The sequence below is a fragment of the Lissotriton vulgaris genome, chromosome 11 (genome assembly GCF_964263255.1).
Source record: "Lissotriton vulgaris chromosome 11, aLisVul1.2, whole genome shotgun sequence".
Taxonomy (NCBI): Eukaryota; Metazoa; Chordata; class Amphibia; order Caudata; family Salamandridae; genus Lissotriton; species Lissotriton vulgaris.
Window position 1 is genome coordinate 682247631 of NC_141699.1, and position 24702 is coordinate 682272332.

Genomic DNA, 24702 nt, shown 5'->3' on the forward strand with positions numbered 1-24702 from the left:
TTAGCGACAGCTAGTAGGAGATAGCGACCATCTTGGGCCCCACTTTGCATGTCAGTGATATTTATCACTAATGACATGCAAAGTGGGTGTGCCAAGATGTTAGCGACTGGAAACAGTCGCTAACATGGCTATCTCCTATTACCAACTTTTGGAGATATTCGCGCTTAGCGCGAATATCTCCAAAAGCTAAAACCTGCCCTGAGCAGTTCTTCGCCATGTTATCCAATGGGAGGTGGATAACATGGTTAAGAGCATTAGCTCGGTAATGCATGAATATCGCTGACTTTTCAGCGATATTCATGCATTGCGGCCGATTTTTTTCGCATTTGCGATAAACCTTGGTAATACCAAGGTTTATCTGCGATAAAAATCGCCGCAGTTCAGCGGTAAATTTTGTCTCTAACCAAGCAATAGCGATAATTATCGCTATTGCTTGGTAATATGCCCCAAACTGTTTAATGAATCAAAAACCGAAGAGAGGCCCCACACTAGTGACTGATGCAGAACTGGTGAGTTGTTTATTACATCCGATAAATATCAGCAAAGCATGGTGAGTTATCCACCAGATGTGGTAAATGTATCCTGTTCTAAACTTTCTCACTGAAAGTAGAGAATGGCTGCATAATTCACCTTCATACCCATAATTAAGCGCTAACTGTCAAAAAAGTCTCATCATGCAACTTTGCAAAAAAATACAATCATATTAAAAGAATTAACAGGGACAATCTAGTTCTTGAATGACTTTGGAGGGGGCTATATCAGTGCAAAACATGCAGCAGCCTGAAACAAGCTAAGGGAAAAACTGTCATTATTTCTTTGTCTCCAAGGAGGTATTACAATTTGCTTCCACCTATTTAGTCTGCATAGAGTTTTCCCTTTTGATCGCCTGGGGCCATAATATGGATGCATCGCATTTTCCTGGATTGCACTGGGCGCACCATTCAAAATATACATCCAGCGCAATCCAGGCAAATGCGCCGTATTAGAGTGATTGCACTGCCCACAGGGCAGCAGCAAACTCGCGCTGCCTTGGGGGCAGCACATTCATGTGAAAAACAGAGAAGCTGCTTTAAAGTTTCTCTGTGTTTTCACAGTGCAAGTGGCACCTTTAAAGGGGATTAGAGATCCCCTTGCAGGCAGGTGCAGTCAGTGACTGCACCCGGCTGCAAGGGGATATCTGGGACTCCCTTTAGTAGGCATATCACGTGCTATTCGCCCCAAAATCTTTGCCCCCCTTCTTCCCACCACAAAAGCACCGTACAAGTGGTTGGTCTTCACTGCGTAGTCTTTATTAATTCTCAGATAATGCCATCTTTATTTGCTGATGAACTGTCGTCATTAGACCAACTTTTATTCAAACCGACACACATTGATAAGGATCAGCATAGGGTTGCACAGTATCCATTTCAGTCACAGTTTACAGTTACAATTGTATTTACAAATCTCGATCTCCAGAGCCACACTTGATGCGGGTTGTACCAGCAGGCCACAACGCCACACTTGTTGCGGGTTGTACCAGCAGGCCACAACCCATCTCCATTGCCTCCAATTTGAAGTATCTACCAGGCGTCTACCTCTAGACGCGGCCACCTTGGCACTTCTTTGTGCGCTTTCTTGCGCACCAGTTCTCACATAGTTGCTTCTTACCAAGCACCGGCATCTCGGGTAGGGCCGGAGAGTTCAGGACCACCAGCAGCACGGCCTCTCTCCAGCCAGCCCGGAGCCCCATAGACTGCCTCCCTGTTCCAGGATCAGACAGTCCCCGCCAAAAAGGAGTCCCGCCATTTCTTTGCCCGGGACCCCGCCAATTCTACCTTTAAAATTAGGGTTGGGTGGGTGGGCAACTCGTTTACAACTGCACCCGCTGGGCACCCGAGGCGAGAGGACAAAGAGGGCTTCTCCCTCGTGTCCAGCTTTTTTAATCTCTCTTTCTGGAGGAGGGGTTGCCTGCGCCCCTTAATGACGCGCTAAGTGCATCCCTGAAGCCTCACATTTCCTTGCGACCCCTTCCACTCCCCTTGGCCAGCTGTAAGCTGATCCAGCTTGCCTCTAGCACGAAAATGCCACTAAAGGCACCCCTCCCCTAGACGTGGGGGCTGCCTCTCACTCCCCAACAGAGGCCTGCAATCCTGGGGCTCGCTGGCAGTGCGGCTCCTGAGAGCTTCTTTGCTTCTGCTCCCCCATCTGTATAACAGCATGGACGCAGAGGCAAAGGTATTCCCTTACTTGCTTGGGGCACACCCCCTGAAGATAGAGCTGGTGTTTTAAGTGCACCAGCGCGATCCGTATTACAGAATGGGCCGCACAAGTGTCTGCAGCCCCTTCTGTAATACCAAAGTGCCCCAGGGGCTTGCAACGCGAGAGTAAATGCCTGTTGTGCCCCCGGGACACTTGTATAATATGGCCCCAGGTTTTTAGACCTTTAGTGTGGGCGAGTCTTACTGACAGAGTCTCCCTCATGGTAATGTCACTGTAATTGGACTGAGCGGATTTACCATAAGTGTCCATCTTTTAATATAAAGACTCTGCAAAGCAGCTAGGGTAGGGGGCCAGGGCGGATATAAGTGAACCCATGTACACATGCATATGCATACGTTGGCAGGCCACACATGAGACACTACCATTATGTGCAGTCTAGTGGCTGCACACAGGTAACATGCCTGTGGCAGTTTTAAAGTGCATATTCGAGTTGTCAAAATAACCCCTTTTGACAGGTCTACTTTTAAATATTACGAAGTCACCCCTAAGTTGGCCTTATTTCCCATAAGGCAAGATGCATCGTATTTAAAACTAGGACATGTACATTTTAATAGTAAATGTGTCCTTACAGAGAAATATCCTCAAAAACGATTTGCACTGTAGAAAGTCTGGCTCCTTCCATAGGGAAATATTGAACTACATTGTTACTTTAATAAATGCTACACTTGGATTTGTAGCTGCAAGAGAAATAATTCAAGGACTCGGTTGAATAATTATTCACAACTGGTGAAATCAAAATGTGTCTAACTGTTAAGCAACAGCTACTTTTAAAAAGTTACCATTTTCCTGCCTTAAACTTGTAAGCATTCAACTGTCACCTGGCAGCTGGCTGGCTCCCCTGTGGTGTGATGTGGTATGCTCCCAGACACAGGACAAAGGGCTTGGGTGTTGTGCGGCCCTTGCCTTTCCTTGACAGGATTGCTTGGGGGCTGTGCCCAAGGACTAGATCAGAGAGGTCTACCCTATCACAAGGAGATGAACTTGACACCAGGCCTGTTAAAAATCGAAATAGGACCCGCGCCTCGATAATGTTCTAGTGACTAAAGTACTACTCCTATATTGTGTTGTATTTTATTAGTTACGAAGTGTATGCTGTGCTTCAATGTATCTTTTGAGGTCAGTGTATATTACTAAACTGCATTAGCCAATGAGGTTTCATTTATTTCACAATGCACCGGTCAAAGCGGTACAGTGTGCGACAATGCAGCAGTCACTAAATGATATTTTACAGTTCATCAATCAGTTGCTAACCGGATGAAGAGTTACATGTCATCAGTCTCTAGCTCTATAATTTATTACATCCCAACAGTCACTGGCTGTATGATCCACGATACAGCAGCACCTGTCTATTTTTTCTGTTAGTGTCTTGTTCCCAAACTTTATGATGATTTACACTGCACCAGTCTCTGGTTGGGTAATATATTAAACTGCATTTGGCATGTAATTTGTTATATTGTATCCATATTTCACACTAAGAAATGCAGTATTATCAGGCTTTGGCATCATGCTCTATTGTGTGCAGTGGAACCAAAGCCTCGAGTAGGTCATGATGCCACTCTCCTCCAGCAGCGGTTACGTGCAGGTAAGCGCGGTGAGGCGGCGCAGGGGTGAGGGATGTTGACAGAGGACGGAGCGGAAATATTTATTTATTTAATTTTCCCTATTCGCCGTCTGTCGCCTTCCCCCTCCCTTCCGCCCCGCCCCTGCCACGCCTCACTGCCCCACTGCACTTACCTGCACGGACCGCCGCTGCTCTCCTTCTATAATGGCAGTAAATAGCATATCACACTCTGCATCTTCATTTCTGAATTATGCTATGGCATTTTTTTCATGTGTAGTTTAAAAAAAAACATTTAGCGCAAACCAAGATTCAATGGGTTAACTTGGTGCAATAAGTAGTATGACATTGGAGATGCCTTCTCATTTCTGGGAGAGTCATTCCCTGTGTAAAGTCAGTGCACCATGTACTCTGCGAGTGTTTTTCTGATGTGTATTTCATTGTCCCGTTGTCATAAACTGGAACCTGGAATTTGGCCCACTAAGTCAATAAATTAGTCGTTATAGAAAGAATAAAAACAACACAAAGACCAGGAAGTTCTCAAGTGGCTAATAAGTTGGCAGATTTTATTTCAGCCAAAATATATTCAAACAATAGAAATATCACACGATTATGTACTTAGAAATATCAAATGTTCTGAGGATCAGAGACAATAAATCATATATACTAATTAGTCAGGGTGGTGTAATGCTAAGTAAAACTGTAATCTTTTGTTGTGTCATTATTGGTACCTTGCTGCAGGCTACATTACTTTTAAAGTACTTGCCCTACTCTTGATAACAATTATTAATTGCAAATTTCTACTGGCACTTTTTGGAACTGCAACGCCAGAGGTGCCCAATGTTTGTCTAGGAGGGTCAGATCAATGTGCTTATTTTCAGGATACACGATGACAATGTAAATGATTTAGAGTTGTAGTGTGCAACTTTAGCTCACGAGGATAGCCTGAAAATCTTACCTGTGTGAGATCATCTCACAGCAACATTGGATCTCTGTTTTAAAGATACAGAGCCAGCACTGCTTCTTCACAATAGCACTAATTTGTTTAGGACATCCTTGGTCCTTCTTCATTTTGTGGCAGTCATGTGCAAGTCCAGCTTAGGGCCTTCTGTGCAAATGACAGTGAGTCCTTCCTGTCTGCTCTGTCAATATATGCATAGATGACAGCACCACTTGCTTGCATCAAGTATGTTCTACAAGAAGGGTGTTGATATCATCAGAGCCGTTCTAAGCCATGGATACAATGGTAATGACCCAGACAGGTGCCCCTGCTTTCCTAGGCTCCGCACTGGTAAAGGGATCAAAACAGTCAGAAGACTCATTGTCTCTGTCTTGCTCTCTCTATCCACTCTTTTTCTGTGTTAACCCCTCTCCCTCTGCTTAGCTATGCTTCAGATTCTGCAACCGTCTCTAGTTCTAGCTCATCTAACTCTTCTCTCTCCTGTATTGCTCATCCCTCTTTACCTCATGCTGCATTTCTCTGTCTACCTCAAGCACCCTTACTTTCCTGTGTAATATGTCTCGCCGCCTGTCTCATCTGCCCTCTCTTTCTGACTCACATGTATCTACTTACAGTCTCTTTCCACCTATCCATCTTTGTGCATATCATCTCTCGCTACCTCACCAATTAACTCATCTCTGTGCTTCACACTATGTCACTTCTCTGGGCACCACCCTCTATGACCGCCTTCAAACCTCTCTTTCTCTGCCTCATCTACCTTCCTTTCCCTCTATTGTCTAACCACCACTCTCTCTTTACCTCCCTTTCTATTTCTACATCTATCTGAACCTCCCAAATATGCACTCTATCTCACCTCTCATTTCAACTGCCACACTACCCCACATCACACTAACAGTCTCTTATGACCTCGCCATCTATATGCCTATCATTAAATCTTCTCCACTATACCCCCACTCTTTACTTCAACTCTCTCTACCTTAACACTCTGTCTCTCTCTGCACCTCACTGTTCTGTTTACACCTTACCTGCCTGGATTTCCCCTTCATCTACTCAGCCCCTCTATTTCCTTTCCTTTAACTCTCTGTCTTTCCAGCTATACATCACCCATCTCTACCTGTCTCTCACCCCTCCCTTTTATTTCACCATTCTCCTTCTCACCTCCTATCTAATTTCTTTCTGACTGCCTCATATCTCACTACCTCATATCTCTCTCCTCACCTTTCTCTCACTACCTAACTTCACAATTTAACTCACCATTCTTTCACTATGTCACCTGTCCATCCCATCCCTCTATTTTCATCTATGTTAACTTTACCTCATCTCTCTTTTACTTACTCTGGTCTTGCTATCTAACTTTCTGTAAAATCTACTTATTTTTCTCCATCCGCCATTTCCTCCTCTCTCGCTTTTCTTTCTCTATTTCAACTCAACATCTCTAACTTATCTCGCTCATGTTACCCCTTTCCCTTCCTCACTAGTCTCTATTTCATCCTCTCTCTCACTCTTCCTCAATAGCAGCCTCTTTTCTCTCCATCACGTTTGTATCTGTATTTCTCCTCTTTTCTCTCTGCAACTCATCTCTCTTTCTACTTTCCCCCCTTCCTCTCTGCCCTCCCACTACTCTCTTTACTGCACTTGTCATTCCCTGAAATTACAGCCTCAATTTTACGCGTTGTGCATACATCTTATTTTAATATTATTCGGAAGCCCAATAAACATCCATCAAGCCACCCCTGTGGTATCTTTCGTATAATTGGGATGATTGACAGGCTGGTTGGACGTCGAATTCCACACAAAATATTGTTTGCAAAAAAAAGGCTAAAACCCAGGGCAAACAGAGATTAGTTTATCAGTGCTTCTTCGAGGTTTCTTATGTGCTATTTGATGAGCGATGGCCAGCTTGTGCTTTGAGAGTTTTTTTTGTGTGCTTCATTTCCGAAAAATTTAAATTACAATCAATTCATTGTCTGGCCTCATGAGTGCTTGAATTAGCTAAAAATGCGGGGGAAAATGAAGGTTGTCCTGAAAAGGAGTCCTCAAAATAGATCTTGCAAGGAGGCTCAAAAATCCTTCAAGTGGCAATGAATATCAGTCTGATGCTGTTTTTGTTGACGCTTCTTTTGACAGCTTACAGCCGGAAGGAGCAGAGGTTGTCCTTAGTCCAGAAGTAACATGTGGACCCCCAGATGTGCTGTTACACTCCCCTACCGCCTTGACGATACCTCACTGTGCAGAGGTCAGCGCTGAGCATTGGAACATCCGCTTGAAGAAACGGAGCCAGCAGGGGAAATGGGAGGTAAGGCGGCTGAGTACTGGGGTTGAAGATTCAAGGCGCATGCGCTGTTACTCCACCTGCCTCTGCCAGGCTGAACATAGCATGTGCTTGGATGTACTTCTAGCTACACCGGTCATTTGAGATACGTACATGTACTGATAGCAGATTCCCTCTGTTCGAGCTGATGATGTGAGGTGCACACGTTCGGCGACCCCCGCCTTTTCACTTTGCATTCCGAAGGTCCGCTCACACTGAAGCTGACAAACTAGGCTTGACTCGGGACCCCCATACAATCTATTACTAATATCCAGAGTGAGATTCATTTCCCCTTCTACACCTATTATGCTCAGAGTTGAGAAAACCCTCCACACTATTGGCTCAAGTTCTTCTTGGAAGAAATAAATATATACTGTAAGTGCCGGACTACCTTAAAAACTCATGAGAGACCCTCAATTCACAGCAGAAGAACCAGGAAACCATCTGATTATTCTCCAGGAGCTGCAGCCATGAGCTTGGCAGCCTACCAATGGGTATTTATACTGCACACACAACTAGTTCTCCTTCCCTAAATTAAAGCGGCTCTATGAGACTGCCAGTCATCTGGGAGCTTTCTTGATGTCTACTGGGAAGTGCTTGCCATTCCCATTCTGAAACATGGGCATTCTTCAAGGGTGTTGTCTTCCAACAGGCCAATATCATACTATCTTCAGAGTACAACATTCTCAGCCGTTTTATAGCGGATCAACAAATATCCCTTATGCCAGACCTAACTCACCTGGATTAAACTGAGTTTATCCTGAGGCACAATCCAGATCTAAACATTAGGTGCTTTTCCTCTTTATTAAAAAAGACATTTCTCTCCTGGCCCAGATCAGCATATTTCTCATTGGACCTCGAACACTTATTCAGTACTCTAAGCTAGGAATATATGATCCAGATGGTACACAGCTTCAGCTTTGAACCAGTACTAAAGAGATGGATTCCGCTTCTATATTTCAATCCTACAGCCAGGGTAAGGCCAGGTCATTACATCTCCTATTCCTACTCAATGACAATGAATATGGGGCAGGATTGCCCCTTATCCCCTCTGTTGTATGTTTTGGCTCTAACAATCCCTGGAGATTATCTCAGAGCTCAGGGTCAGGATTAGGACATCACAGGAAGGAAACACATGCATATCCTCTCCCGTAAGCTGATGACATTTCTTTGTATGTCTGACACTTTACTGAGTACATTGATACTCCGGTGCACATTACTCAGGAGTTTGGAGACATCTCTGGCATTAATTATACCAAGTCATTGTTGTCCACAATGCTCAAGACCCAACCAGAACATGCAATATACCTTGATACCAGACATTCACCATTGGATCCTAATACATTAAAATAGCTGTGTATACAGCTCTACCATGAGCAAGAAGCCCTTTTGAGGGAAATGTAGGCTAGACCATTAGGACTCTAAATTCACAAGTCCTTTTCTGGAACATTTCCCAACTTTCTGTGGTAAATTGCATCTCATTGTCGAGAAAAGACAATATTCCCCTGGCTCCTTTACATCTTTACTAACCTTCCAATCCCATCTTTACTAACCTTCCAATCCTCACTCCTCTCTGAAAACTCCAAAACTGGATTGAATTTTAATAGAATTCATTTGGGGAAAGTGTAGGCACAGAGTAGAACTGCATAAATTGAGACTGCCAAATTCCGGTGCCTGACTTCTCCAAGTATTATCTTGTGACTCCAGTGGATGGCGTATTGGCTAACTGGACATCATCTTGATGAAACTGAACTTCCAAGTACCCAACTACACAAAGGCCTTGCTCCCAGATGCACCAAATCTGTCTCGAAGTCACTGCTCCTCACTTCTGTTCACAACTGCCTAAAGTGTAGTTTCCCTCACAATACACAAAGTCAACCTTACTTTCCATCATTGGAACTTAGAGGGATCCCGATAGGGGATGGTATCCTTAAAACGAGGTAAATTATAGCATGGGAGAAGGCTGTCATTAACACAATTGGAGATATATTCTCAGAGGGAACTCTATTAAGCTTTGAACACTTATGCACTCAAACCGGCTTGTCTGCTGGCAGATTCTTACTGTACAGCGCTATTAAAAGGTCCATAGTTAATGCACTGGTGCACCAGGGTTCTTGAACCAGGCACCAATAAACTTCTACATACGGTGCATAATGTAGGCCAGGGCAGGTACTTAATCATGTGACTATACAGGTCCTGCTTATCAGATCGTACTAAAGCCCAAAGCCCCTTAAAAACTCCAGGGTGGGAGAATTTTGATAGGTATTTGATGATCCCCCATAGCAGCAGGCCCTGGAATACCATCACGATGCGTCTAGAATTGCTCGATTTAAAAACATCCAATTTTATATCATACATAGAGCATATCTAACCCCTCATATACTACTTTCAATATTTACCGGACTGGCTGACACCCTGGTTCTGACATTGTGCCTCTCTGGCAGACCTGTTTCATATGTTTTGGGAATACCCCACACTATGACCATTTTGGAGGGTTGTATTTCTTGACATTGAGTAGGCTACTTAGAAGATGGATACTTCCATGGCTGCACTTTGCTTTTTGGGTCTCTTTCCTAGGACAAAGAATAGAAAAACTACCACCAGGTTTATGGATCTTGCATTAAAACCGGACACCATCCTCACCCACTTAAACACTGGAGAGATGATTTCATCTGGTGGTCCCATGCAAAATGTTTAGCTTTACGTAGGGAAGAGAAAAGAGGTCTGCTCAAACAGCCCCTAGCAAAATAGTGAGGTACCATAGTGTTTGATTTTATGGCACAATCCTAAAGAAGACAAGAGACCTCCTTAATCTTGAATACCTCAATGCACAGGCACTTAACACTCTATGGAATACCTTTACGACCAGTCACACCCAGAATACATTGGTCGCTTTGGTGATTACCCCATGTCGTGTAACCCTTTGTAACCCTATGTATCTATCTATAAACCCACAGGTAACCACTGATGAAGCTCTCCCTCTTTGCATTGAAATCCCCACCACCCGCCAGACCACTTACTTTTCGTAACCCCACAGCCTGTTAAACCTACACATTTACATATCCATTTTAGATAGAATGTGAAAACAAATCCCTTCAAGTATCTCCTCATCAACCATTAACAAAGAAATACTTTCTCTTTCTTCCCATTGTACACAATCCTGAACTATTCCTTCTGCACTATTTAGATGGTCCTCCATTACTTGCCAAGCAGGATTTTTTGTTAGAAGCTCCTACATTCACATAGAGGCATATAACTTTGAGGGTCAACGGTGGGTGAACGAAGAAACTGTAAAGTTACTTTTAGCAAGTATTCAGTCATTGAGTAAATGGATTCTATTACACATACTGTGTCTGCTTAACTTGTACACATATTATACAGCACCGCTTGGATTTGTGTCTTCTATCATAATATAAGTACAACATGTAATTGTTAAGGTTATGGGCGATTATTTAGCAAGTGTTGCCAACTAAATTGGTCCTGGAGGCTTTCAACAAGTGGCTAACATGTCATTTCAGATATGTTTTGTATCTTTGTGTTTACAGGAAGTTATGTCACTTGAAGATGAAACAACTGCCTGTTACTGCCTGCTGGACCCCTATGCCTGTCATATCCTCCTCGACAGTATGGGCACCTATGCATTGGTAGGGGAGCCACTGACAGACTGTGCAGTAAAGCATCTCAAGTTGGCCGTATTCGGTTGCATGTCCTGTAACTCGTTGGACTACAGTGTGAGAGTCTACTGTGTGGACAATACACCGTACGCCTTTCAGGTTAGTGTTTCGGAAAATATATATTTTTTTCTATTGTCTTGTGGATGGTTTTGTCTTCTCCCCTTAGGTTCTGTTGAGATTATATTCACTTTGACAGATTTTGGGTATATTTTTATTGCTCCTGGCACCTGTAGATGGGAGCAACATAAGGGAAGGAAAGGGGTCATTATAGAAAAGTGACAACTATGTGGATGGAATCACAGCTCTGGCTTTCAGGCAAAGGACCTTTGTACATATTGTAAAAGTTTTTTTCGCCTCCTTAGATCCTCAGCAGCTTGTGGACTTTGATAAATCGAAAAGGCATGTAGGAAACGGTTAAAATTTTAAGAATAAACAAAATATTCATGTAGCACCAATATCCATTGACGATTTGTGGTTGAAATGGAGTTTATCATCAAAGAATATACCACACTAAGGTGGAAACTCCCAACCAGCAAAGTATGATTGATTTCTTGCAATTTTGACCTTGCACTATATTTCTTTCTCTAAAGAAAGAAGAGAAGGGGGATCCTTTGGATTTTGTAGGTTTATTATAACATTCTAAAAGTGTGATATTTCATGTTCACCTGTGCTAGTACACAATGTAGAAAGCATTCGAAAACAAACTAACTTTTGCACAAATTAAAAATTGCCAAATGGTGACTGCAGGATCAAACGATTGACAGTTTTTTAAAAATATATTTATAGAACAAGTTTAATTCAATCAGTACATTCATAGAACATATGACATCGAACCACAATGCTTTAAATAATTATGAGATGATGGCACACTTGTCATGTGTGTACAACCTGTAAGTAACTTTAAGTGGAAACGTACATGTATTGTATAGTAGCTTAAAGAGTTGTGGCGAAAATTCAAACTGATGCATTTGCTAGATTACCTAACAGAATCATCCAGGTCACAGCTCAAAATGCCGACGTTTTGGTCCTCATAAGTGATTTGTGGAGGACTGTAGCAGGACACTTTGAAGAAGTAACACTAAACATTCAGACGTCCATTTGTAGGCTTTCTTATAGATGAGCACCAATCAGGGCAGTGACCCTGACACATGTAATGAAGTTTTGCAGGGAGAGATGGGTTCAGATGTGAATTGGGGCAAACAGATGTAAGATAAAGGTTTCCTTGAATACCTCTATGGGAGTGATGCCCAGCATCGAGATTTTCCCCCAGACATGCATGGAAGGCATGATTGTATAACATGCAGAACAAAGTGCCCTCTTAGATCTAAAGTCAGTTCTAATGATAAGAACGCCTCACCAGCAAATCCTTAGCAAAAATATCACATACTGACGCTGAGTCACTAGCAAATTACAGCTCCCGGAGTACTTGTCAGTACCTATAGCTCTCTTATCAAACAGCCATTAACAGCAAAGCCACCAAAAGTCGCAAGGTGAAGGAATTCATGCCTGTTAGACTTTAGAAAAACATTATGCTACTGAGCAGTTTTACCAGCCCAATTTCCTTTGCATAAATGATTTATCGTAAAATGCCAGTGAGATTAGAATTATATATGAAAGTGACACAGTTCACTTTTAAGCTTAAATCGCGAGATTCGTGTGGTAAGTGCAGTGTCAGTTTAATGTAAAGGTTAGTAAGAACCACATCTGAAGGATAATTTGTGTTATAAAAAGGGATCTTTTAATGAGATTAAATACGTTAAAGAAACTGTGCATAAAGAATTGAATCAATGGAAAAAGGAGGGGTTACTTAGCAAGCAAGAATATAACTTTCTTAGAAATTATTTTCCGGTGACCCCCACCCTTTATCTCATTGCAAAAATTCACAAGCAGATCACCCCAGTACCAGGGCGACCCATCATTTCTGCTCAAAAAAGTTTCCTGAAAGCAGTTTCTAAGTATGTAGATCACTTTCTTCATGATTCAGTAGAAAATGTACCTTCATCTATAAAGGACACCGGACATTTTTTGTCGAAATGTAACAAGATCAAATTGGAAGAAGATTATGTTTTGATAGCTCTGGATATTTGTACCCTCTATACTAGCATCAAGCATGCTGATGGTCTCAATGCAGTTAAATATTTCTTGGACCAACGTAATATTAACTACAGACCGCACAATGCAATGATTGTAAAAATGATACAGCTGTGTTTGGAGAATAACTTCCTTTTCAACAAAATTTTTTATCACCAGCAGAGGGGAGTCGCTATGGGGGCATGTTTCCCCCCAACCTATGCATGTTTACATGTAGGGTGGTGGGAGGAACATGTCCTCAGGGGGACTCACAAGGTGCTGTTTGACTCCAATGTAGTCCAATCCTGGAGATTTATTGAGGACACCTGTATGACATGGGGGGGCACAGAAGAGTCAGCTAGGAATTTTGTGGATGTCATTAACAATAATGATTTAAATTTGCAATTCACGGCAGGCATAAGGAAATGTAATATTCAATTCCTTGATGTTCGGATCTATGCGACAAATAATGAAATCCAAACCAAGTTGCATAGAAAGGAAACTGCTGGAAATGCAATTCTGCATGCCAGTAGCACACACCCAGGACATTTGATTAAAAGTATACCGTACGGGGAATTTTTGAGAATGTGGAGAATCTGTAGTTAAGAAATAGATCTACAGATATGCCAGATGGAAGCCCATGAAAGATTCCTAGCACGTGGGTATTGCCCAAAGGAACTAGAGCTAGGTAGAAGTAAAGCCAACAGTCAGACTAGAGATGAGTGTTTAAACAATACTGCCAAATCGAAAAAGAGAGCTGTGAAAAACTTAGTTCCAAGTACTAATCAAGAACAGATCAGACTTATCACTAAGTTTAGAACGGAAGAAAGGAAAGTCAGGGGGATCATTAAAAAACATTGCCCACTATTAAAAACAGATATTACGCTAGCTCAGTTACTACCTGAAGAAGCATCAATCACTTTCAGAAGGGCTCCCTCTATGAGGGATGCCCTTGTGAAATCAAGTCCAGAGGTGGTAAGCTCTAAGAATTGGTTATCCAACAAAACTGGGTTCCACAAGTGCATCTCATGCAGAGCCTGTAAGTTTGGTGTCAACATCAGTGAATTTTTTAGTGCATTTGATTCAAGACCTATCAAAATTCAAGGTCTCTATACGTGCCGCACAGATTATGCGGTTTACGTATTAGAATATACTTGCACGCTAAGATATATTGGCAGCACTAAACTACAAGCATTCAACCACATTCTGCAGTACTTAACCCCTCCCATGCTCATGACGAGCTCAGCTCGTCATGAGCCACGGTGCTTCGGTGCTCATGACGAGCTAAGCTCGTCATGGCCCTTGGAACGCTCGCAAGCTGGGCTAATTCCCCTGCTGTGCTGAGCGTTCCATTAAACGGACGTTGTCGTGACGAGCTCAGCTCGTCATGAGCACCTGAGCACCGTGGCTCATGATGAGCTGAGCTCGTCATGAGCATGGGGGCGCTGTGCACGCCTCCCAGCACAGCAGGGGAATAGCCCCAGCAGCCAAGGGGTTAAGACCAATCGTTAATTTAGATGACAGTTACCCGGTAGCCCGTCACTTTAAATTGCTTCATAAAAAAAAATTTGAATGACTTGAGCTATTTCATCATTGATTCAGTTCCCAAGAATGCAAGGGTCGGCAACAAAGAGAGGCAACTAAGGCAGTTAGAAACAAGTACATTCTATTATTAGACACTAGGATTCCTAATGGGTTGAACACAGGGGAAGACCTTCACACTTTCCTTTACAAAAAAGTAGAAAACTTTACCCTCTGACCACAGTTGTAGGTAACCCTGTATGAGTATGGAAGGTAAATTGCAGGCCCCTCAATGTAGTGTTGTATATCCTTTGAGACTGGCTAAGGAGTTTCTGGCTGCCCTGCCGTTATGATTAATTCCCCTCTATTACATCACTAGGTCACTGTATATACTGTGTCCAGCTATTTATGAAGAGCAGTCCAGAGGTCTGTTTTAAAAACTGTATCTTGAAATATTTATATTTGTAATTTTGAGTGACCGTCACTATGATGTATAATGGTTTATAATGATCAAAAGATTTTTTGATACTTTATGCACTTGCACTTAATTGTTGGGGTTTAGTTTTGATTCAAGAAGAGAATAAGAAATAAGGAAGTAAAATATCAAATTTTGTCTGCCTAATATCATTAAGCTACCGCTACCTTAGCTTTTATGTTTTATTGACTTTTTTATCCTGGAACTTTTTGATCTGACACTTTAATATCAAGTACTCTGTGATATTTTGCACTTTGCACTATTTTACACATTAGGAATTCTTTGCACTAGCACTTTATTATTCTGTCCTGATTACAAAGTGTTTTCAAAAGTATTCATATGAGCTTAGGATCCCCCTTATGGGGTATAGGCAAGGTATTAAGCCACTTGGCTTATATGATAATAGGAACTAGTGTGTTGATCCTGTATTTTTTAAACAGATGTAACATAGTCCTATTTATTTTGCTGCTCTGCTAATATTTTCAAGTTTAACTTTTAAATATTATTTTTTACCTATTTTGTGTAATGTTTGTATGTTTATAAGATTTTAATTATTTATGAATCAATTACACTGTTTAATGAGACCCATTCAAGTATACGGACATTTGAAGTAGTTTGTTTAGCTCTATTTCATACCCCACGTAATCTGTTCAGCCAGGAAGTCACTATTTAAGGACCAATTTATTTCCGGGGGGTCATGTGATCAAGGCTGCAGTGACGCAGCCGAAATGCGTCATGCTGATTTTTCGGAGAAATAAAGCCCGCCTTGTTCACTACATCTACTGTCACCAACATTGTGCGCTTTATATATAGTGATACCTTACAACCCATTGGAGGTGGAGAGAACAACAGCATGACATGTGACATTAACATAGACATAGAAGGTTTTATTGTCAAGAACGAAAACATTTTACATTAGTCATCCCCGATTTTATAAAAACAACATAAAGGTTTAAATTGTTTTTAACAACGTGTGTTGCTGAATCCTTTTATGTCTAGCTGTTTAATGCACCAAATCTCCTTCACAGTGTATAATATCTCTTTGTATATGTGTCCTCATGGTGTGTGTCTGAATACTTGCTCCCATGGACATGGAAGAGGTGTTCTGACAGGTATATGTACTGTCTGCGCATGAGCTTACTGTAACGTCCCGGCGTGTTCGGGTGTGCCACATATGGTGCCCTGCTCAGTATTCCTCGTAAGTACTGTTTTATTAGTGATGCAGCTGGCATCTCAAGTGAGCCGTAATATATGCGCTGTGGGGGGCGGGCAAGTTATTGGATATGTGTGTGACGGAATTTACATTGCCGTATGCAGTCCCGTTGCAGATAGTGGGCTTGTCGGCACTTATGGACAAACACGCGGTGTTCTTTATGGAGTTTAGGCCTCATGCGTGTGGGGATTACGCTATCCCGTAGTTTTGGTATGCCCGTTTGTGTTTGTGCAGGACTTTGAAGGATGTCGGGTTGTATTTGGGACTAAGCATATAATGCTTGTATGTCGGTCCCTATTACCGCATACTCTCTTACTCTGTGTGTCTTAGACCCATGTGCAGATTTATAACATGAGTAAAGTATTGTCGCTGAGTGCGTAATAGATAGTGCTGTCAACCATAAATGTTCTTTGTGTGTGTTTGGTGAATGGGGCCCTTGTGGGCCTGGTCCGAGGGTACCCTGCACCCTGTTCAGCGTGTGTTATCCCCTGCCCAGTAATCATCACCAGTACTGTGTCAGGCATGTGTGTGCCGGTCTCATAGCTCATTTACTATATCTTCACAGTTCCAGAAGCAAGAGTAAATTTGCTAGATTGAGGAGGGGTGTATGTGGATGATCTGATGGTCTGTCATTTATCCTAGTCGTTCCTAAAGTGAAGTGAGTGTGTGCTATTATTTACAAAAGGTTCCGTGTTGTATGTGGGTTAAAAATTATATCTAAGATGGTGAAACTAGATGGTTACAGTTGATTGGGTATTCATGTCAGTGCGAGGAGGTATGTATTTGCCGTTGTCCATCTGAGTCTTTCCTTACAGATGCGAACTGAGTGCTTCATCGGCGTTGTGTCCATTAGGTATTTTGCTATTTAAGTGTATGATGTACTTGGATTTCAGTCTCCTAAACGTTTTTAGCCTGTTTCCTCCCCTTGGATTTGGAGCCACGCTGTCAATTACAAAGTATGTGAGCTCTTCTGTCTTACCCCCATGTTGTGTGTTTATATGTCTTGCGAATGGGTAGGCCGGATCATCATTGCTGATTGCCCTTAAGTGCTGGAGGATTCTTACATGCACCTGATGTATGGTGCTCCCCACGTATAGTGTTTTACAGGTGCAACTGAGAACATAGATTGAAAAATCAGTTTTGCAGGTATAATGTTCTTTTATGGTGAATGGTGTCTGCCTAAAAGGGAATTCTACCGTCTTAGTGTTCACACCGTGTTTGCAGGCTTTACACCTTGAGCATTTATAGAACCCTGTCTGTGCATAGAACCATGATTTGGTTTTGGTCACTGTCGGTGCGTAGTTAACTATTTCTTGCCTCATCGATATTGCTTTTCTGAAAGTGAGTTGGGGCAGTTTGGCACATGTCTGTCCTATGGTACGGTCTGATCTGATGAGAGGCCAGTGCTTATACAGGATTTTACGCACATTGTTGTGATGTTTGTTGTATGTATCAGTCTAGGTGTGAATGTTGGGGCTGGGCTTTGTTCCTTGACTCTTACGGTCTTACAGCTTAGTAGTGTTTGTCTACTGAGTTTTTCACTTTTCTTCCTTGCTTTGCCTAGTGTTTTTTCCTGATAGCCTCTTTCTCTCAGTCTTGAAAAGAGACTCTCTGTATTGGCTTTCAAATCAGAGTCTAGGCTGCAGTTACGTTTCATTCTAAGGCATTCCGCATATGGTATGCTCTCTTTAAGACTTCTGGGGTGGAAGCTGGTGGCGTGGAGTATAGTGTTCCCAGCCGTTTCCTTCCTATGTGTTCTGGATTCTATTTTGCCTCTATGCTGGAAGACCTCTAGATCCAAGAACACAATACTCTTTGTGCCTGTAGAGCAGGTGAATTTTAGTTTGAGGTTGTTTTCATTGATTGTATTTGCGAACTCTCTTGCACTTTCTTCTGTTCCCCTCCATACCAGAAAGATATCATCTATGTACCTTTTGTATAGTGCGATGTTGTTGGAATATGTGTGATTGTGTTGGACCATGAGAACTTGCTCCTTCCACCATCACATATGCAAATTAGCATAACTGGAGGCGAAGCAAGTACCCATGGCCAAGTCCTGTGTTTATTGGAAGAGTAATTTGTCATATCTGAAGGTATTGTTTTCACGGCACCATTCTCCCATCTGCACTAACATCACTGTGTGTTGATGTAGGGTAATGTCTCTGCTACTGAGGCAATGTTTCATAGCATTCAGTCCATCTCTGTGTCTAATACTCGTATATAGACTTTGGACGTCAAGTGTTACAAATACATAGTCAGATTGCCAAACAAAATCACAGATACATTTCAGAAAATCCCCAGTGTCTTTCAAGAATGCTGGTAATGCTTTTACCAGTGGCTGTAAGAAAAAGTCTATATATTTGCTCGTGTTTTCTAATAGGCTGCCGATTGCTGAAATTATCGGTCGGCCGGGGGGCATCTTATGTCTTTGTGTACTTTTGGTATTAAGTACAGTTGAGGGGTGATTGGGTAGTCATTCTTCAGAAAAGTGAACTCAGCTTTGGTAATCAGTCCTTTAGTTCTCCAGTCGTACAGGCATGCATGGAATCTCTCTTTGGTGTTTGCAATGTTGGTACTATTAATTCTTACATAGCACTGTCTGTCTTGTAGTTGTTTCATGACTTCATGGTTGTACATCTCCAACGGCCATAGGTCTATGTTGCCCCCTTTGTCGGCACAACGAATGACAATGTCTTGCCGTTGTTTTATTTTGTCCATTACTTTGCAATATTTGGACCTATAGTCATGGGAGTTCTTGTTAAATGTTGTACTACTCTCCAGTGCTAAGTCTTTAAGATCTTTTATCACTTTATCGGCAAATACGTCAATATTATCTCTTGGCATTGGTGGGTAAAATACAGATTTTGGTTTGAATGGTGTTTTCTCTGAGGCGTAGATTGTCAAGTTGGCCAGGGCTCCCGCTTGTGTGTTACTGAGTTCCCCTTCAGCCAGATCTAATTCGTCCTTCGTCATCTCCCTCAGAAAGTCCAAATTTGCCTCATTTAGTGCAGTTGTTGGGGTTGTGGTTGCCAGATTTCCTAGTGGATCCGAGGATTTGTCCTTCTGGTTCATGAAGTATTTGTTCAGTTTAAGTTTCCGAGTGAAATGATAGAGATCTATTCTTGTCTCTGTATAATTAAAATTTGTTGCCTTGCAAAATGATAGTCCTAGCTCCAAAGTCGTTATTTCATCAGGTGTCAAATCCATGTTAGAAAGATTTAGAACTGTGTTTTTTGTTGGTGTTTTGAGTTTCATCTTCTCCTGTTCTGTCTGTATGTGGCTGTGGTTCTTTGAGCCATGTCTCCCCCACCGTCTGTTTTTCCTCCTTCGGCTCTTTGAGGGGTAGGTCTGTTTAATGTCTGGTCCTGCTTTTGTGATCTTGGCCTCAGGCTCTGCAGCCGTTCCATGCGTAAAAAGGCAAATTCCACCACAGGAGTAGGTACTTGTTTCCCTTGGCTCGTGGCTTGTGCGTTTGTATCGGGTCTGACTCTGCCCCTGAGCTGATTTCTGACTCACTGAGTACGTGGGGATATCCTTGAGTTGTGTTTGTTGCAGACAGTTGTTGACTACGGATATTGTCGAATTTTCTTGCAAATGTATATATCCTGCCTTGTAAATAGTCATTGTGATCCCTTTGACATTTTTCAGCCTTTCTTAATTTTATTGTGGTATCAAGTTTTTGTACTCTTGTGTTTATTTCTGTTAGTCCTTTCTTTACGTCTTCTTGGTTCGATAGTTTGCTTAATTCCGCCATGATACAGTCAATTTTTGCAAGTAGTTTCCCTCTGTCTGTGCTTGCATATTTTATTAGGATGCGCAGCATGGTTTTTTGATGATTCTGTGCTGTTGTCTGCCCAATCCTGGAGCATCTCGGGGTCTGGGTTCTCATAAGTTGGTGCTAATAATATTCTTAGCCCTCTTGGTATTCTGCCCACTTCTAAGTATCTTTTTAGGGAGGTACACTCCCACCACTTGGACACTTCACTCTTGCTCAATTTTTCAAGATCATTAAGTAATTTTCGTACATCAGTGCCTTCTTCGATTTGCTGTGCACCTCTACTTGGGGTTGGATCTGTAACCTCCTCATCATTGTCTTTGAAAATATCCAGAGCTGCCTCCTCGCGCTCTTTTTCCCAATCAGCTGCCATCATGATCTTGGAGTTGTGTTGCCTCAGGGCTACCTCTCCCACAGGCTTAATGTAACGCTTGGTACTACACTCGCTCTGTGTGCCTCAATGAGCCTCACCAATCCCCTGAGTAGCCCTCCGGACCCACAGGATCAGGATACTCACTGTTGCGTTGCAGAAGCGGTGTCTGCTTCGTTGGTTTCTTGCCGCGGAGTGCTCCCAGTAATCCTCTTTTCCGAAGAATGTCCAAGTTTAGCTTCACTGGGTATTGGGAGCACCAGATCGAGGAGGGTCGGTGTAAAAAGGCTCCAGTCAGCCTCTTAATGTAGATCCAGTCCTGAATCATTCATTCAAAGACAAACAGGCACCGACTCAGTGGGTTTCCAAATTAAAGGTAATTTAATCTCAAGAAAACGATTAGACGCGTTTCGGCGGACAAGTCCGCCTTGCTTACTACATCTACTGTCACCAACATTGTGCGCTTTATGTATAGTGATACCTTACAACCCATTGGATGTGGGGGGAATGGCAGCATGACATGTGACATTAACATAGACATAGAAGGTTATATTGTCAAGAACGAAAACATTTTACATTGGTCATGACCGATTTTTTAAAACAACATAAAGCTTTAAATTGTTTTTAACAATGTGTGTTGCTGAATCCTTTTATGTCTAGCTGTTTAATGCACCAAATCTCCTTCACAGTGTATATTATCTCTTTGTATATGTGTCCTCATGGTGTGTGTCTGAATACACGCTCCCATGGACATGGAAGAGGTGTTCTGACAGGTATATGTACTGTCAGTGCATGAGCTTTCTGTAACGTCCCGGCGTGTTCCCGTGTGCCACATATGGTGCCCTGCTCAGTATTCCTCGTAAGTACTGTTTTATTAGTGATGCAGCTGGCATCTCAAATGAGCCGTAATATATGCGCTGTGGGTGGCAGGCAAGTTAGTGGATATGTGTGTGACGGAATTTACATTGCCGTATGCGGTCTCGTTGCAGATAGTGGGCTTGTCGGCACTTATGGACAAACATGCAGTGTTCTTTATGGAGTTTAGGCCTCATGCGTGTGGGGATTACGCTATCCCGTAGTCTTGGTATGCCCGTTTGTGTTTGTACAGGCCTTTGAAGGATGTCGGGTTGCATATATATATATATATATATATATATATGCCTATATATTCCTGCATCGCCGTCCCGAGGACCGGAAGTTGCTGTGGAGTATTGCTGCATATATATATATATATATATATATATATATATATATATATATATATATATATATATATATATATATATATATTTATATTTATATTTCAACCACGACCCGTCCATGAGTGCAACAGGTAATGAAATAGCACAGGATACCAGTTTCTTCAACCACTGATTTTTATTCCAAAACTTTAGCCAACTTATTTATATATGTACCGCTATTGTCCTGAGGCTCCTCTGGTCGCAACCCCGTAAATATCTCACCACAACCCATACAGCAGTACTAAGCATGGGCGGAAAATCCGTTCCGCTCGCGGATTTTGCGGATTTTCGGGAAATTCGCAATCCGCGAGATTCGCGAATCTCCCGCAAAATCCGCAAATCCGCGAGCAGCGGATTTTGCTCGCACTGCTCGCACTGTTCGCGTGAGTTCGCGCCCCGCGAATAAGTGCAAAATTGCAGAAATACGCTCTTAGCAAAACTGAAAGTAACTACTTACCAGGTTCAAAAGTTCAGGCTCATCATTAGTAGCCATTTCCTGTAGTGCTTCCTGAGGGGCCCCTCCAGAGTTCAGTTGCCAGTTGAAACTATTATGTGACCCTGCTCTGAACCTCAGAATAGTTACACATATGCCACAAAGGTCCTGAATTACAGCTAAGGGAGACAAGCAGGAGCCAGGCTGGAAGTTAAAATCCATTAATCAGCCCCTAATTCATTATTGTCAGTTGGGGCAGGGCAGGTGTTGTAACTAATTTTGCAACAATGAAAGCACTTAGCAAGTGCAAAAGATCACTAATCAGGGCGCACTAAGGAAGCAGGTGCCAGCTAAAAAAATATTCTGTGACACATTAATCAGCCCCAAATTAATTCAGGTCACTTGAGGCAGGGAAGGTGTGCTTTGCTTTGCCGAAAATAATGTACACTGGACAACCAGAGGGTGTGGTGATGAAACAGAGGGTGGCATGGGTGGGCCAGAGGGTGGCATGAGTAGTCAGAGAGTGGCAGTGGTGACAGAGAGTGGCAGTGATGAAGAAGAGTGTCCCAAACAGGCTGGACACGTAGAAACAACAAGTTCGCAAAACTTGCGACCCGACAGGTAAGTTCGCAAATTGCGAAATTGTAAAAACCCTCGCGAACTGGCAGAAACACGGGCGAACACAAAAAAAAAAATCCGCAAATCCGCGGGAATTCGCGGATTTTGCGGATTGCGAATCCGCAAATCCGCCAAATTCGCGAACGCGAGATCCGCAAAATTCGCCCATGCTTAAGCAGTACTGCAGGCTTGTTTGCGCGATATATACATGTGTCGATGTGGTCCAGATACAATTGCAGAGGGCAGTGCTGCCATATATAGTCATGTTCTTTATATATGGATAATGTGTCCACAACTGTACAGTATACGAATGTTTGCAAGTCGCTGTGCAATTCCATGTCTGGATTGGATCACAGAATTTAGAGGTGACCTACAAATACCTTTTGTATGTATCTGGGGGTACGTTGTTCCATATAAATAAGTGTGATTTCCCCAAATCATTATGTCCAGACAGCTCTCCTACTTGATAATACTTTGATTTTTGAGAGCCGTAATTTGCTTAGGAAGAAAATACACAGGATGACAAGTCGCAGAAAGAAAGGCAAATAGGACATCTGTTCAATCACAATACAATCTTTTTTTTCTTGATGAAGGCCTACCCTTGACGTTCATTGTTCCGCTGCTGTACTCTGAAGTGTTATAGTGCCCTAGAGACCGGAGAAACATGTCACATACTGACTTAAATGAATGCATGCTATAGGGTTGGCCAGTAACCACCTGGCCCTGCCAGTCCCGAACTTTCCCCAGTGGTAAGTGCAATATTGATTCAGGAAGCATGAGAAGATAAGAGCAGGGCCCAGTGTTCTTTTGAACACACTAGGGACAGGAGTAGACACCTGCAGGTCACCATGTTCTTGTCAGACGCCTGCAGGTCACTGTGTTTCTGTCAGCACTGACATTGCAGCTTGTGAGCTATGTTGCCATCGAAAAATGCAAGGGGACTTTTCACCCTTGCTGTGGTTGTGGTCCTACAGAAGGAAGGAGAAGAGTCATCAAACCTGAATGCAGCACAGTGATTTTATGACTCACTTGTAATAAGTTATTACAATCGATATGTTAATTTGTTCTTATTATAGGCATGTGTGTTGCCAGAAATCATTTGTAGTAAGAAAATATAGTTTTGATACATTGAATGCTACATACTAAAAGCCACAATTGTTGGTTGTGTTTTGTTATGGAGTTGTATAATATACTATTTGCTTACTGAATGTGCCATTATCAGCTTACCCAGGGCACATGAAGTGACAGTTGCAGAATGCCGGCAAACAGAAAACAAGTGTGTGCCTTCCTTTAATATAAAGGGTCAATGATACTCAGCAGAGAGTTTCCAAAAGTTAGAAGGTAAGCATTCATGTGTTACATCCCAATCGAGCAAAACTCAGTTTTGCTGGTATTAATTTAAAGGAGGTTTGCATTTTTTGTTCAGAAGGCTTAATGGCGAAATGCTCTAAACCCTAACGCATTATGTGCAGGGAGAGAGCATCTTGGCTACTAGTTTATACAATCTCAAATCTACAAAGATTTTGAATAACCTTGCAGCATATCTCTAGATTAAGGAAAACTGGTTAGAAACGTACATGATTTAAAGAATCACAGCTTCATTTGGACAATGACTCAACATACACTATTTTTTTTGAGTCTGCAAACAAATTGATGACAATTACATGTTTTTGCTCTAAGCGCTGGAATCCATTGCAAAGGGGGTGATAGGAAAACTAATTACATTAAAACCCTAAGTCTCTGCGTGTCCTTCAGGAGGTAGAGAAGACATCTAATCGATTTGCAGAAAAGTCAGGGATCCCTTGAACGAAAATTTGGATGTGTTGGAAAGTGGCCAAAAATGTATTCAAAATACATTAGAATTTTATTTTTTTTAAATCTTGGATGGCAGCAAAATCAGAGTTCAGTTGAGGTATTCACTGAGCTCTTTGAACGAACTAGGTCACACTGCTTGTCGCTGTCGGTGCCATATTGGAGATTTTCTAAGCATTGTCAAACAATCCATTCCTATCAAAGATAACATAATTGACTTTGTCCAGCATGCTGTGGGCCTTCTCCCACTTGTTTTCTATGGTTTGCTTCTTTCTGCACATGGAAAGCTTGTCACCAAGCCAATTATTTAATTAGTTATCCCCATGTTTGGTTTGGAAGCCCAGAGGGGAGAAGCAGACTAAAGTGATCATGACCTTTGAGTGGTAATGATTAAATGCTCTACATGGGAGA

At 42.3% G+C, this 24702-nt stretch overlaps 1 protein-coding gene across 2 annotated transcripts in view; it reads left to right on the plus strand.

The window, feature by feature from the left end:
• Positions 1-24702, plus strand: part of UNC5D (unc-5 netrin receptor D) — a 703309-nt gene that overhangs the window by 537685 nt on the left and 140922 nt on the right. For both annotated transcript variants that reach the window (XM_086943775.1, XM_086943776.1), the window contains 2 exons: positions 6906-7074; positions 10635-10862. In XM_086943775.1, coding sequence (XP_086799901.1) covers positions 6906-7074; positions 10635-10862 — 397 coding nt within the window. The remainder of the gene's footprint in view (positions 1-6905; positions 7075-10634; positions 10863-24702) is intronic.